Raw genomic sequence first — 14,055 nt, forward strand, 5'->3', positions numbered from 1 at the left:
CTATCAGAAATGGGGACAGCTGTGACCATAAGATAACTGTATTTAGCTCTTACTTTGCCTAACACTTGCAAGCAGTGTTTCATGTGGGCAAGGATTTTTCTGATGTACCTTCATGTTCCCTAGATCACTAGCTCTAGTCTGATAGACCACAGATAAATCAGCTGCAATCCAGTTACCAACTCACATTTTATTCTAGTTTTAAAATGCAGACTACCTGTGGAGAATTAGGGAAACAGAGCACACATTGAAAACAAAACCTAATTTATAACACCAGGAACATTCAAAGATAATCTGTTGATAGCCGTCTCTCTGGTTTCAGTTGCAGCAATCTCTGCTTGCCCTGAGAAATCACCACTATGTCGGACTTTTGACAATTTTATTTTGTGCCTTAGCCTGCCTTGATTGTTCCAGGAATGAAGCAGGGGCAAAAAGGAAAGTTTTACAAGCTGTGGTGTGCTGGTGAGCCAGCTGTACAAAAAGAAAAGCCTAATTTGTAGTGTTTGCCAATCCCATGGTATAAATATTGCCACCATAGCCAATTTCAAGGATGGTTAATAAAAACCAAAATGCAAAATTCCTAAAAATTTGACAATGTGTTGTTATGCTAGCACTAGACCCCTCCAGCACACAACTGCTTATAATACAATGAAGAACAGTACCACCAAGATTCTATAAATATATGTGACACAATTTCCTGAGAAGATATGCAAATATAAGAGGAAAACGATCACCAAGTCTTTGGCACTATAGTTACTCAGCAGATTTTTTTTTAATTAAGAAAAGAAAGACCTAGTAAAAAATAGTTTGGCTTCAGGTTTAGCCTGTTCCTAAACAATTTTGTTACAAAGAATTCAAAAACTTTTAAATGTGATAACATTGTTTATCATAATGTAGTTTTTCACAAATGTCCATAAATATTTTAAAGTTATTTAAAATGTACATTACACAATAAGAACCTACAAGCAGCTAATTTAACAGAGTCTAAAACTTTTGAATTTAATGCTATCCATTAGTTTAGAAGATAACACATTTGAATGAGATGGGCTTTTTGAAGTGAGGTGGGGGTTTTAGTTGGAGTAAGCCCTGAGCGGCATTCCAGGCAGGAATGGAAGAGACGTTTACTGGCAAAGGAAAGATTTGTTGCGGTTTCACTCTACCTACCTTGCACTAAAGGGCAATATACTTTCTGAAAAGTGAATTTTCTAAATTTTACAGACTTATGAGAGCAAAAACAACAATTCTAAAACTGAGACAATGTGATACAGTGGGCAGCTCAATGGTTCTGTGAGTCACTTGTTCTATGAGTTTAGACAAGTTGCCTATGATCCATCTGCTTCCATATTTTCATTGTTAAGATTTTCCCCAAAATGTCTGCCCAATTAACTTCATACAGTTGCTCCGTGATCCATGAAAGCAGTCTGTAAGATGTGGAAAGTCAACTAAAACATGAAATCATTGCATCACAATACAGTAATGGTAGTGCCAGTTTTGGGTGTTAAATCCAGTGGTTACTGTTTCTTTACAATTGGCTATGTTTAGACTCACACACACAAACAATAAGTTCTCGTGAAGCCTTAGGTAAAGGTTCAGAATGACCCCTTTGACTAACTGGTCATCCTGAATATGATGAAACCAAGGGAAGTTCCCAGATAATGTGTATTCCATTTCATGCCACCTGTACCTCTATCCCGATTGTTCTCAGAGTGTTCTCTGTCATCTAATATTACCACATCTAAAGTAGAGGGTTGTGGGCATATTTGTGGCTACTCTATCAGTCTGATTACTTTTCATTAGGAGGGTCTCAGAAGATGGCAGCATGGGAAAAATGAACTAGAGCCGCCCAAAAACATCAGCACAAGGCCAATCAACTGCCCTGAATCCTTTCTTGTACTAGTTAAAGTTACAGTGGGAATCGGATTTCATTTTTCCATCCAGGAATCCAAAGATTAGACAAAGATTCTTTGGAAAGTGTATGTCCTCTGCCATCTGTATTCATTTTATCATGGATTAATGAAGCATCTTTGCAGATCCAACATCGAGGTAACCAAGAGTCTTTGGCAGTTCTTCTGAGTCTCTTTCAGATAAGTATGAGAGATGAAAATTTACATGTAGAGAAGTTCTCTTTGTATGGATTTGTGTACCCAGACAAACCCTAGTTACTACTACCCCTTCCAATTCACTCACCAGCACCTCTGCATGTGCTGAAGAGTATGAGGAGAAGAAATCAGGTCTCTAGGAGATGAAGTGAGGATTTGCTAGTAAAATGATCCCCCAGTATGTATTATTTTTTAGAACCTGATGTTCAGAGTTGAATATCAAGACTATTGTATCTCCAGCATGCAATTCATAAGTCCCTCCTACATTTTGGATTTTAAGATTGTTTGTGAGAGTTTGTATTATGTCTTCATTTTTACGCAACTGCACCTCAAAAGGAGCTACACCATTGTAGGTGGCGTTGGGAGCCATTTGACCAAAAATTAAATACAAGCCACTCTGAAGTATCTTCAGCTTCCAGTCAGATATCTTATTCACACAAGGAGGTTCAGGAGATGCCATTTGCCATTTTGAGGGTAATGGTCCTATAGAAATTTATAAGGGAGAAAAACAGACAGAAAGCATGGTTATTTCATTATTTTGCCCTTTTCCAGATAGTAATTAATTCTTTACCACCTACAAGTTGTTTCTTTGCCTGGTCTATACTAGTTGTTTTCAAGCAAAATTTTAATATTTTAAGCATCTATCTACTTTTTTTAGAGAAGTTGCAAATCCTAAGTGTATCCATTGCTTGGAGTGCTCTCGCTCTAGGGAAATGGATTTGGAATAGAAAAATAAATTAAGTAGCTCTGCATTTCTTGACAATAAATATTTGTGGAAAAAAAGAAAGAAAGAGGGAGCAGGGAGAGAAAAAGAGAGGAATCCCATACCAGGATTTTGACAATGTAAATACTATGTACTGGTGTCACTTCATACATAAGACTTTCCCTAACCAATCTATATAAAAAGAAGTGCCCTCCTATTAGTTTTCTTCATAGAAGATATCAGCATCTAGCATATTATAAACTAAATTGTTCATTTGTTTATTGCCTATCTTATATCTCCTTGGATGTAACATTTTTTAGAACAAATAGGTCTCTATTTTGCTTCCCGCTGTATCTTCAGCACCTAAAAGAGTTCCTGGTACCCAGTGGGTATTCAATAAACATTTCTTGATTGAGTGATACTTCCATGTTCTTGAATTAGGTGCTTGGTATCTAAATTGTGGTTTTTCTCATCAGTTTGTAGGTATTTATCATTTAAGACCCGCTTGAGAAACCATTATCCAAAGTCCCCCCAAAACAACTACTGGTGAATTCATGAATTTATAAGTAAAAATAACCTGACTGCTTAAATATATTGAATCCCTAGTTTAATATAGTCCAAAAAAAGACAAAGGGTGAACAAAGGGTCAAGACCTAATCATTCATTTTCACATGTACATATTAAATTCAAATATTTACCTAACTTCAATTGATTTTGCACAACAGTGTGATTTCAGGGTCCAAAAGGTGGTATTTTCCCACCCAGAATACTTATCTGTTCTGTAATTCTTTATCATTTTTGTTGTAGGAAGCAATCTTGTCCCATAATTATAAAAAGAAACCTTGATAAGAAAACATCCTGGAAGAGGTAACATTTCGACTTCAATTCTCATTCATACGTAAACAACAGATATAAGACTGTGAAGGTAGATAATGAAGGAGAATTTTTAAAAAGACCACTAGAGTAAAGATAAAGTCCTTGTGTCTCTAGTGGCTCAGAGTCCAGTAAATTTCTTCCCCCTTGACATGTAATAAACAAAAGGCAAGTCCCCTGGAAGAAATGCCATTAGTTCTATTTCATTCTGTTAAAAGGGTCTCTTAAAGACTACCTTAGCATCACTTGAGGTAGCTCGCCTTTTGCCAACCAAGGTAGAAATTCAGACATACCATGAGTTTTATTCCATTTACTAGAGAAACAAAAACAAAACACAAAGACAGAGACAAGCAACAACAACAACAACAACAACAAAAATCTAATTCCCACAAGCCAAAGAAGCTTGGTGGTTTGAGTTGTATAGGAACACAAGGGTTGCAGTCAACTCTGCTCTTGATTGAAACTGTGTGTTTGATTTGAAATCTATAAATAACCAAAAATGTATTGATTTGAAGTTTTGTATGTACTCAAGTGTCAAATGACTATCAGGGAAAGTGACTCAGCAAATAATAGAAGGGAGCAGAGAAAGTGGCATTCTCCCAGCTCTCATTTCTCCTGTATACATTTGGAAACAACCATGGCACCCTCTCATGTACTCTGTTGGCCATTAGGAATGTTGGAAATCCATTCCTAATGTTGAGGAAAAGTTGTAAATCTGGAAGTTGTTGGGCTTGTTAAAACACAGAGTTAAGGTGGATTCCCAGATCTGAGATGCACAGGCCTGTGGAGTGATGTGCAATCCTGCCAGAGTGGTGGCTTCAGTATGAGCTGCACCCAGACATGGACTTGTCTGTCTGTCTTGCCTCTGAAAGCCTTAGCTCCCAGGCAACTGACCAGCACATGATAAGCAACTATAAATAATAATTGAGAAATAAATACAAGAGAATACAAGCTGTTTTTTGAGGCCATTGCGTCCTGCCTTCTTGCATTAAAATCTAAGAAAAGTAAAAGAGAAGCATGCAAGACAGGTTACTCACCAAACTTAGCTACACAGGGCTCATTAGCAGTCTGCTGGGAAAAGAAAAGAGGAATTGCTCAGGATGATGACAGTGTCACTACTTTTTTGATGACTTGTTTAAAGCTTCAGATTGCAGAATCAAACTACTTTTCCATAGTCATTACAGAAATCCCTCCTGCCCACCTTCACCATGACTTAGCTCTCTCAGCCTCTTTTCCAAGATGCCTGGCTCTGTCATTTACCTCTCATTACGTGGATGCCCTTTTAGGTCTTTTAGGCAAAAGTTGAGGTCTCATTTCATCCCTAGCCTGTACACACAGGACAATATTTGATCTTGCACATTCCCCTTTTGGGGTTATACAAGTTTTCTCCACGCCTCCACACCCCAGTGACTGCACTAGGTGATCTATTGGCATGTGGGAAGAAAATAACGGAACTCTTCTATTTATGTTTACCTTTATTTAAAATAAGAAACATTTACAACTCAGACTGATAAAATCACCCTTATGTGTTATTTAGATAAGCACACGTCATATACAGTATCTGGTGTACTCTGAGAAACCTTCTAACAGTTTCAAACTATCGTAACATACTGCAGTTTACATATTTAAAATGCCATCTGGGAGGTTAATTCTGCAAATACAAGTATTTAAATGCTAAGTGCTTTAAAATATTTTGTAGTAAAAGAAGGTATAACCACAAAAACTTTTTTTACCATCCAAAGTTTATTGATTTCCTTGTGGCAAAGTGCTTAAGAGACTTTTGAACTTAAAGATGTTGCACATTTTTCTTTTATAGAATTTCTCTGGATGCTATGCTAGGAATAAATTAAATTAAATAAAGGCAGGGGTGAATGTAGTGAGGCCAGCTAAGAGGTCATTATAGTCATTCATCTAGTGAAAAGAGCATGGTGCCTCTTACCAGGGTAGGAGCAGAGGCAATGGTGCTATGTAATTGGAAAATAGAGCCAATGGGAGTTCCTGACATGGGTATGGGGTTGGGAATGAGAAGAGACAAAGATGACTCCAATAGTTTGGACCTGAGTAATTAGAAAGATAAAATTGCTATTCATCAAATAGACAAGATTTAAGAGGAGTTAATGGTGGGGGGCAGTCATTACTTTGGTTTCAAACATGTTAAGTTTGTGATGCGATTAGAAATTCAGGTAAGGATGTCAAGTAGGTAGTTGGACTTATGAGGCTGGAATTTAAGGAGTTCTAGTGATCTAAATTTAGGAATCTCCAATTCACGGGCCATGCTCTAAGAAATGAGTCTGAATGAGAACATCAAGTCAGCGAGTATAGATAGAGAGGAGTACTGGGACATAGCAATGTTTAGGGGTCAGAGAATGAAAGCCAGCAAAGGAAACTAGGAACGAAAGACTAGTGAGTCTGAAAGGAAACTAAGAGAGTGTGATGTTTAGAAATCAAAAGAAGAGAGTCTTTCCAGGAGTGGTGATCTGCCAGGGCAAATGCTGATGATAGGTCAGGTAAGAAGAGAGAATTACTGATGGTCTAGAAACATGGTAGTCATTGAAATTTTGACAAAAGTAATTTCTGTGATGTGATGAGGGAAGAAGCTTAGTGAGAATAGATTTAAAAGTAAATGGGAAAAGAGAAATTAGAGGAGATTTGCTGTAAAGGAGGACAAAAAACATGAATGGTGCCTGGCTGAGGATGAGAGGCCAAAGAAGTTTGTTGTTTTATAGTTTTGCTTTTGGTTTTGTTTGTTTTCATATGAGAGAAAGGACAACATGCTTGTCTGTTGCCATTTGGCAGGAATGTTCTAGTAAAATGGAGGAAGAGTAATATTTAAGAGCGAGGAGAGAGAATTGCTGGAACAATGTCCTTGAGTAGGTAAGTGGGGATAGGATTTAGTTTGTAGGCCTTGGATAGGTCTGGAACCATTGATTCATAATGACAAGAGGGAAACACAATATACATGGATACAAATGCAGGTGAGTGTTAGATGTGAAGGCTTTAGAACTTCCTTCTTCCCTGTTTCTATCACTCTTGGTCTGAAGGGAAAGTTACCAGCTGAAAGTGAGAATGGTTAAGAGTTATCAGATGTTGAAGTGAAGCCACACTTGTGAGGCAGTCCAGTAGAGGAGACTAAATAGACTGGGGAAATGCAGGTTGTTTCCAGAGTAACATTTGAAGATACCGGTCATGAATTTAAGGTAAGACCTTCTAACAAGTCTTATGTTTTTCTTCAGCTACATTCAACTGTGAAAGACACAGAACAATTGGATTGAATTAGTGCTGGAGGATTTCTATAGTTGGGGCTTGGCACTACAGTGCAACTAAGAGAGAGAAGCAAGTGGAATGGGCTAATATGAAAGAAGTGTTGTAATTATAGATCATGGACTTTAATTGTTTAAGGAAATGACAGGCATGAATGGAGTGAGGGACAATTTTAAAAATCACAATGATGGATTGAAAATTGAGTGTCATGGCATGTTAAGAACATGCCAAAATGCATTCTTTCATTTTAATCCATATTTCCTTGTGATAGTCAAAATCATGAATCAAGGTAAATTAACTTAGAATATAAAATTCAAATTACTGTATCACAAAGTGTTAAACTAAAAATTAAAAGTAACTTAAATATATTTATCAAATTACTCTACTAAAATATTGTTTACTTATTTTATTGATGTTTATATTAAATATTAATGTGTTATAGAAAATGTAATATTTTGGTGAAAGCAAAATGGTTTTGCATTATAAAAAATTACATTAAACATATTATTTGGCTCATCCTGGTAATATTTATTTTATGTATCTTTATGATATTATTAGTACTTGTTTATAGCATAATAATTAACATACAGATTGAAAAGGTAAAGTCAAAATGGAGTAACTTTAGCTAAAGAAGAGCCATTTTAACATCGCTTAAGCTTTGTCATGCTTTGCTGTTTGTTCCACTCCTTACCTTCCAATCATTAGCCAAAGACAGAACTCGCTTTCTGGAGGTAGCTTTTGAAAATTGCTTTCTAACTCCCTAAGCATGTCTGATATTGATTACTCCTCTATTCTAGGTATTTGTTTTCTGGCTATACAAGACCAAGCTGACCTAATCTGTTGTAACCATCCTTCTGTGACAGCCCACCAGCCCACCACCTGGCATCACAAGACTAATTGCCCTGGCAACACCAAAAACTCAAGACTGGTATTATCAAAACTTAGGAATGCATCTGTTGGAGACTTCTTTTTGCCCTGTCTCCCTGTTAAAAACATTAAAAACCCTCCTTCCTCAACCCCCACACTTCACTGCCTCTTAGTGTTGGTCCATTTTCCCTTGAATGTGAATAAGCTCTTTTGCTTTGCCTGTGCAATTCCTTGCTTTATTCCCAAGACTTTGGCCCACCTTGCCTCAGTTTACCCCAACGCAGATGTTGGTAATTATACTGAAAACGTTTTATTGACAAAGAGGCGCAATCAAAACATCAGGAAGCCATTATTTAGTAAATAAATTGCTGGATTCCCTGTAAGTGTTTTTGTTCTTTCACAGATTTCATCCTCATTTTGGTGTTTCTTAGAAGTGGTGTTGAAATTCAATTTCGTTCAACCCATGATAGGTATGTGACAGAGATTCCCTTAACCCCAATTTCCTCCTCTATAAAATAGGAGAAATAATGGCACCTAGCTCACTGAAGTTACTGTTGGATTTAAATGAGGGCTTTGCTCAGATGTCCTGTCTGGACGTGCTCAATAATATTAGGTGTTTTTGGTGATTATCTTGATTATAATGAAGAATTGAACAAAAATTTAAGCACCTGTATTCCCTTCATTGTGAGATAAACAAATTTAATTTGTGACCCTTTCCTCTCAAGAAGTTTATAATCTTTCTAGAAAGACACTATTATACACATGTAACAATTCTGAATGAGTGCCAAAATACATGCCCCAGATAGCATCTGTACTAGCTACAATTGTGAATAAGGTGTGTGTAGAGAAACCTAAGGCCACAGACAAACTAATTGACAGAGCTAGAAATTCTGGATACCATACAGCAGGCTGTTTAATGGTTATTTAGAGCCCAGAAACTGTGATACTCTAATTATTGTCACAAATAAAAATCCGCCTAATTGCAAAATAATCAGTTTGACTGTGTGATGTAGTCTTTGACTGAGTAACCTTATTGTTAAAAGAGCTTATTAAATTTATGTCCACTGCAATCTCTTTAACAGTAATGGTGCAAGTATTAATCACTTCCATCTACGGAACCTACTCTAAGTCAGGCACTCTGCTGTCTCACTGATCCTTGCCACATCTCTATAAAATTAGCAAGCTCATTTTGCAGATGTGGATGAGAGGGATTAAGTAACTAGCCCAAGGTCATGCAGCTGCTAAGAGGCAAGACTGAGTCCACAGCCAGCCTACCTTATTCAAAACTCTCACCACTACTACTCTGTAGGGGGCAGTTTTGTATCTATTTATAATTCTGCTGATGTTTGGAAGTACTAAATACCCACTTATAAAGGTGAATATGAAACTTTCAGCTTAATTTATTTTTGCTTAGAAGGATCAGTTGCTCTTGTAACCTCATTTTGATTTAAGCCTGGATTTATGTATTTGTTCTACAAATGGCCAAAATAGTCATTCTTTCTCCAAACCAACTCTAATCAGACCATCAGTTGGAAATAAGATCTACTCTACTTTAAGTACAAGTAACCTTCATTTCACTGAAGCAGGAGACTCTCCTGAACATTTGGTTTCTGAGAGACAACTTCTGTGAGCTAATTTTCACCAAGGGATTGACCAAACTCCTTGGGATGACAGCCTATACATTTAAACATCTTTTAAAAAGCAGGAAAAAAAGAAAATACATTCTCCCAAGGGGATTTCTGTTGGACTACAAGGAACCAAGCTTCCCATTTATGCTTTTTAATTAGTGTTTAGATAATCTGGAAAATGGGGCTTGTATGTAACAACAAGAGTGGAGCCCAAAATAAAGTAAAATGACCCTTTCCTCTCAAGAAGTTTATAATCTTTCTAGAAAGACACTAGTTCATGGGTATAATGAAAAGGTGGAAGTGGCCACGTCATGCTAATGACTCACTGTCCCCCAGCACCCTCAGACCTCTTTTCTAAAGATGCTTATTGTGGCCAAAAGGGGAAAGGAAGTGCAGGGAAACAGAAAGTAGAATGCATGAGTTAATATCATGGCATGGTTGTCCAGGTCACTGGCTTTCCCACAAAACTAATCCTTCAAGCATCCTGTCAAAACAGTGTCCTAAAATCCTCCTGTATTTCGCTAAATGTGGAACAAACTTTGGACAATCTTTAGAGGTAGACCTTTTCATTGAGAAACTGCATGTTCTCTAGGAGAGAGAATCCAGAATCAGATTTCAAACACATGGGTTAATCAAGTTTGATTCTGGCAAGAGGCATCTTCTATGACTGTCCTTATTAGACTTCCTCTTTCCCTTTGCAAGAGCCACTGGATGCCTTTAAGAAGGGCATTTTCCTCCTTTTCTATGTACCCGTTTTCCAGTCACATGCAGGAACTGTTGATGCCTATATGTAATGGTCTGTAGGGCCATCTGACTAATAAAACTTATTGTAATTTTTAGAAGAAAAATACTTCCAAGCTTAAGTTATTGCTATTCTCAATTTTCCTCTTCTTCAGAACTCTATACACGGAATATCTCACAATTCTTTCTACTCAAACTTCACTGCTCCAGAACATTCACACTTTGCTTGATAAATCCTTGCAAGAGCAGGGTTGTGGTTAGAAATGCCTCTGCTGCATATCCTTGCTCACAGTTACGGAGTGCAAATTAATGGGCTACTATGGAGAAATTTGACCAAAGCAATACCTACCCTAACTCAGTCAATATCTGCAGTGGCCTGCTTCCTCCTGAATCTTTTCTTAATTGCTTTTTTTTTTTTTTTTTGAGTTGGAGTCTCACTCTGTCGCCCAGGCTGGAATGCAGGGGCCACTCCTGGCCACCACAGCCTCGACCCACTGGGCTCCGGTGATCCTTCCACCTCAGCCTTCCGAGTAGCCAGAATTACATGCGCGCGCTACCACGCCCGGCTGATTTTTTGATTTATTGTAGAGATGAGGTCTTGCTGCCCAGGCGGGTCTCGAACCTGCGGGCTCAGGCAATCCACTCACCTCAGCCTCCCAAAGGCACGGGATTACAGGCTGAGCCACCGAGCCCGGCTCTTAATTGCTTTCAAATGTCTTAAATGATAGAACAACATATTTGTAATCTTGGCTGGTCAGTGCCCTTCGAAAACTGTCAAATCTCAACCCTTTCTCAATGGGCATATATCACTTTATTCTCCCCAAGGCTCTGTGTCTTCACAATGTAACCAGAAATAGGCTAAATTCTGAATTAAATAAAGCATTTCTTATTTTCTTTTTTGTCAGTTCTGTGTAGTCAACAGTAGTAAAGAACTTATATCCATTCCCAGTGTACAATCCCATTCTCTGGTCCTACAACTTGGACTACGGCTCAATGAGAAGTTCCTGACAACCATCAGGGGCTTCCAAATAGACACGTGCTTTCTCCTTCCCCCATGAAGCCTTTCTTGATGACCCCTGCTTAAAGTGATTGTTCCCTGCTTTTGAAATTCTAAGGCATTTATGTTTCATACTACTCTTAAATAAATTACTTTATCCCTGCATTTTATAGCTAGAAGAAACAATATAATTAATCTATTCTCCTACTACTATTTTTCAGATGAAGTTAAGAACCAAAGACACTAAATGGTCTCTTCAGATTTATACAGCTGGTTATTGAGAGACCTAAGACCACAATCCAGATTTCCTTACTCCTAGCTCAGTGTCTTTTCTCTCCTCAAAGACACATTAACCACCTGTCACTTACCTTGTCCTGTTTTTGCTTTTTTAAAAAATCTTTTTGTGTCTTGTCCCTCAATAAGACTATATCTTACATCCCGTTCTCTGAGGGCAAACTTCATATTTTATATCTTTTTAAAAAAAATTCCACCAAGAGAGTACAGCAGAGTTCCAGGACGGGAAGAAAATACTCCATAGGCATCTGTTAGTTGAATGAATTAATCAAGCAATTCTCCCCATCTATCTCAGCTCTGCAGTTAACATCTAACATTTTCTGATACCTTTCATCTCAAAACATTTAGATAAACCTCAAAAACCATGTCATGACAAGATTAGAATTATACTTACATTATTTGTACACTTCTCTTTCTTCCAAATATCTCTAACAATACTGAGTGGCAACAATAATATCTAGACTAACAAATAAATAAAGGATTATAGTAATAACCTTAGGTACTGTTGCCTCCTTACCTTGAGTGGGAGAAAAGTAAAGATTAGTAGACTGAAGAGGCAAAGCAATAGTAATGTAACTATTGCTGGGAAGAGGAACCAGAGTTTCCAGGATGATCTCTGTGCTTCTTGAGGGCTGGAATGGCTTAAAGGCATATTTTCCCAGTGGCTCCAACACATTTTTGGAGAAATGAGAGCTGTGGAAAGCAGAAATTCACAAATGATGGGTAAACAGTGCAGTGTCATGTTTTGTAGTATTAACAGTGATTAACTGTGGGTGTGGTAGGCGGAGTTTTCCTTTTGACACTGTGTTGGAAAACGAGACTTCCAGGCTAAGTGCTAACTCTCATTTGGGTCCAGGCCAAACTGAAATGAAGGGAAGGTCAAAGCCAACACAAACACAGAAGATTAAAAAAAAAAAACACACAGAGGGGAAGTTCAGAGGGAAAAACCTTTCCTTGAGCAAGAGGAAGTGCAATGCATGAGTATGATGGGCCTTGGGAAGAGGAGTTGTATGCCTATCTTAAAAAGCACTCCAAATGATTTTTAAATAAGAAAATTGCCTTTTTTGTAAATTATTTTTTAAGAAACAAGGTCTCACTGTGTCACCCAGGCTGAAGTTCAGTGGTGAGATCACAGCTCATTGCAGCCTGCAATTCCTGTGCTTAGGGGATGCTCCCACCTCATCTTCCTTAGTAGCTAGGGCTACAGTTGTGCACCTCCATGTCTGGCTAATTTTTAATTTTTTTGTAGAGACATGATCAAGCTATGTTGCCTAGGCTGGTCTCAAACTCCTGGCCTCAAGCAATCCTCCTGCCTTGGCCTACTAAAATGTTGAAATTACAGGCATGAGCTACCATGCCTGGTCAGAAAATTACTTTTTATTAGGAGAAATACAGTTTAAGATTAAGCTTTTCTGTACTCTAGCTATAATGTATATGTGAGGGAGAGTATTAGGAAGTTGGAGAGGCTAGGATACTTAGTTTGGAAAAACTAGTTTCAACCAAGTTATCGTATTGTATACCTTAAATATATACAATGTTTGTTTGTCAATTGTACCTCATATTTTTTGCAGGAAAAATCGAATCAAATAAAATCTATAGTCACACAAAAAATTTCATCAATTTCTAGAATATAAAAGGTGTTCATCATGGAATATTCTCTAGAAAACACCAAGTGCATTACAAGAATTTAATAAAATTTTATAAATACAACAAGCTCAATTTTCTTACATGCATCATCTTAAAACTCTGAAAATTCAATGCTGGCATAAAATAGAAATAAAGTTATCATATAAAAGTATGCTTTCCTGTACCTTGTCCCCAGCTTTAGGTTATACTCTATTCCACAAAACAAAACTTGGGTTTTCTTCTCAGCACCAAAAATACTGCTAACTACAGAATTGAGTAAGTCCCCTAGTTCTCTGTACCTCGGTCTCTCCATCTGTTAAAATGGAATGCTTACCTCTTTCTTACAGAATGCCAACACCATATACTAGAAATAACATGGGCTTTTAAATCAGACAGTACTTTTCAGTACTTACCTGCTCTCTGACTCCAACTTGTAACTTGACATCTCTGAGCCTCAATTTTCTTAATTATAAAATGGAGAAAACTTCCACTTTACAATGCTTTTGTGAGAATGAAATACTCAAAAACGTGAAAAGTTAGGTGTTCCATAAATGTTAGATTACTGCTCTCTGCCCTCTTTAGAGATGTAGAGAAGATTAATTCCATCAAGAAATCCTAGAAAAGAATGAGCAGTCTTTATATTTAACACAGGGTTCACACAGTTCACTTATGTAAAAGGAGGTAAAATGAAAGTATTTTAGGCAAAATATTTTTAATATGAGTCAAAGATTTTTAAAATTAGAAAAGAGTCCAGTGATCTAACATCCTTATTTATGAAAGAGGAAACTTAGGATAAGAGAGTTTAGCAGTGTCTCAGACCATTACTGGCAGGATAATGGTGGGGTGGAAACCCCGAAGATGGTTTTGTAACCCAACCATTGAATCTTTGTATCAGACAATTTGTAGCAATATTTATCACTGAATTGTCAAAATTTTTACTTTGGCCCTAATTTACATTGATCAATACAC

General features: G+C 37.4%; 1 protein-coding gene across 1 annotated transcript; it reads right to left on the reverse strand.

The window, feature by feature from the left end:
- Positions 1-2,092: 2,092 nt before the first annotated feature.
- On the reverse strand, positions 2,093-12,203 carry TNFSF18 (TNF superfamily member 18). Its single transcript, XM_008056448.1, has 3 exons — positions 11,978-12,203; positions 4,710-4,740; positions 2,093-2,579 (listed from the first exon to the last, which is right to left on the reverse strand). The coding sequence occupies exons 1-3, from the start codon at positions 12,200-12,202 to the stop codon at positions 2,233-2,235; spliced, it is 603 nt and encodes a 200-aa protein (XP_008054639.1). The 5' UTR covers position 12,203; the 3' UTR covers positions 2,093-2,232.
- Positions 12,204-14,055: the final 1,852 nt, after the last annotated feature.

The sequence above is a fragment of the Carlito syrichta genome, unplaced genomic scaffold (assembly GCF_000164805.1).
Source record: "Carlito syrichta isolate Samal-C Ts95f unplaced genomic scaffold, Tarsius_syrichta-2.0.1 Scaffold302364, whole genome shotgun sequence".
Taxonomy (NCBI): Eukaryota; Metazoa; Chordata; class Mammalia; order Primates; family Tarsiidae; genus Carlito; species Carlito syrichta.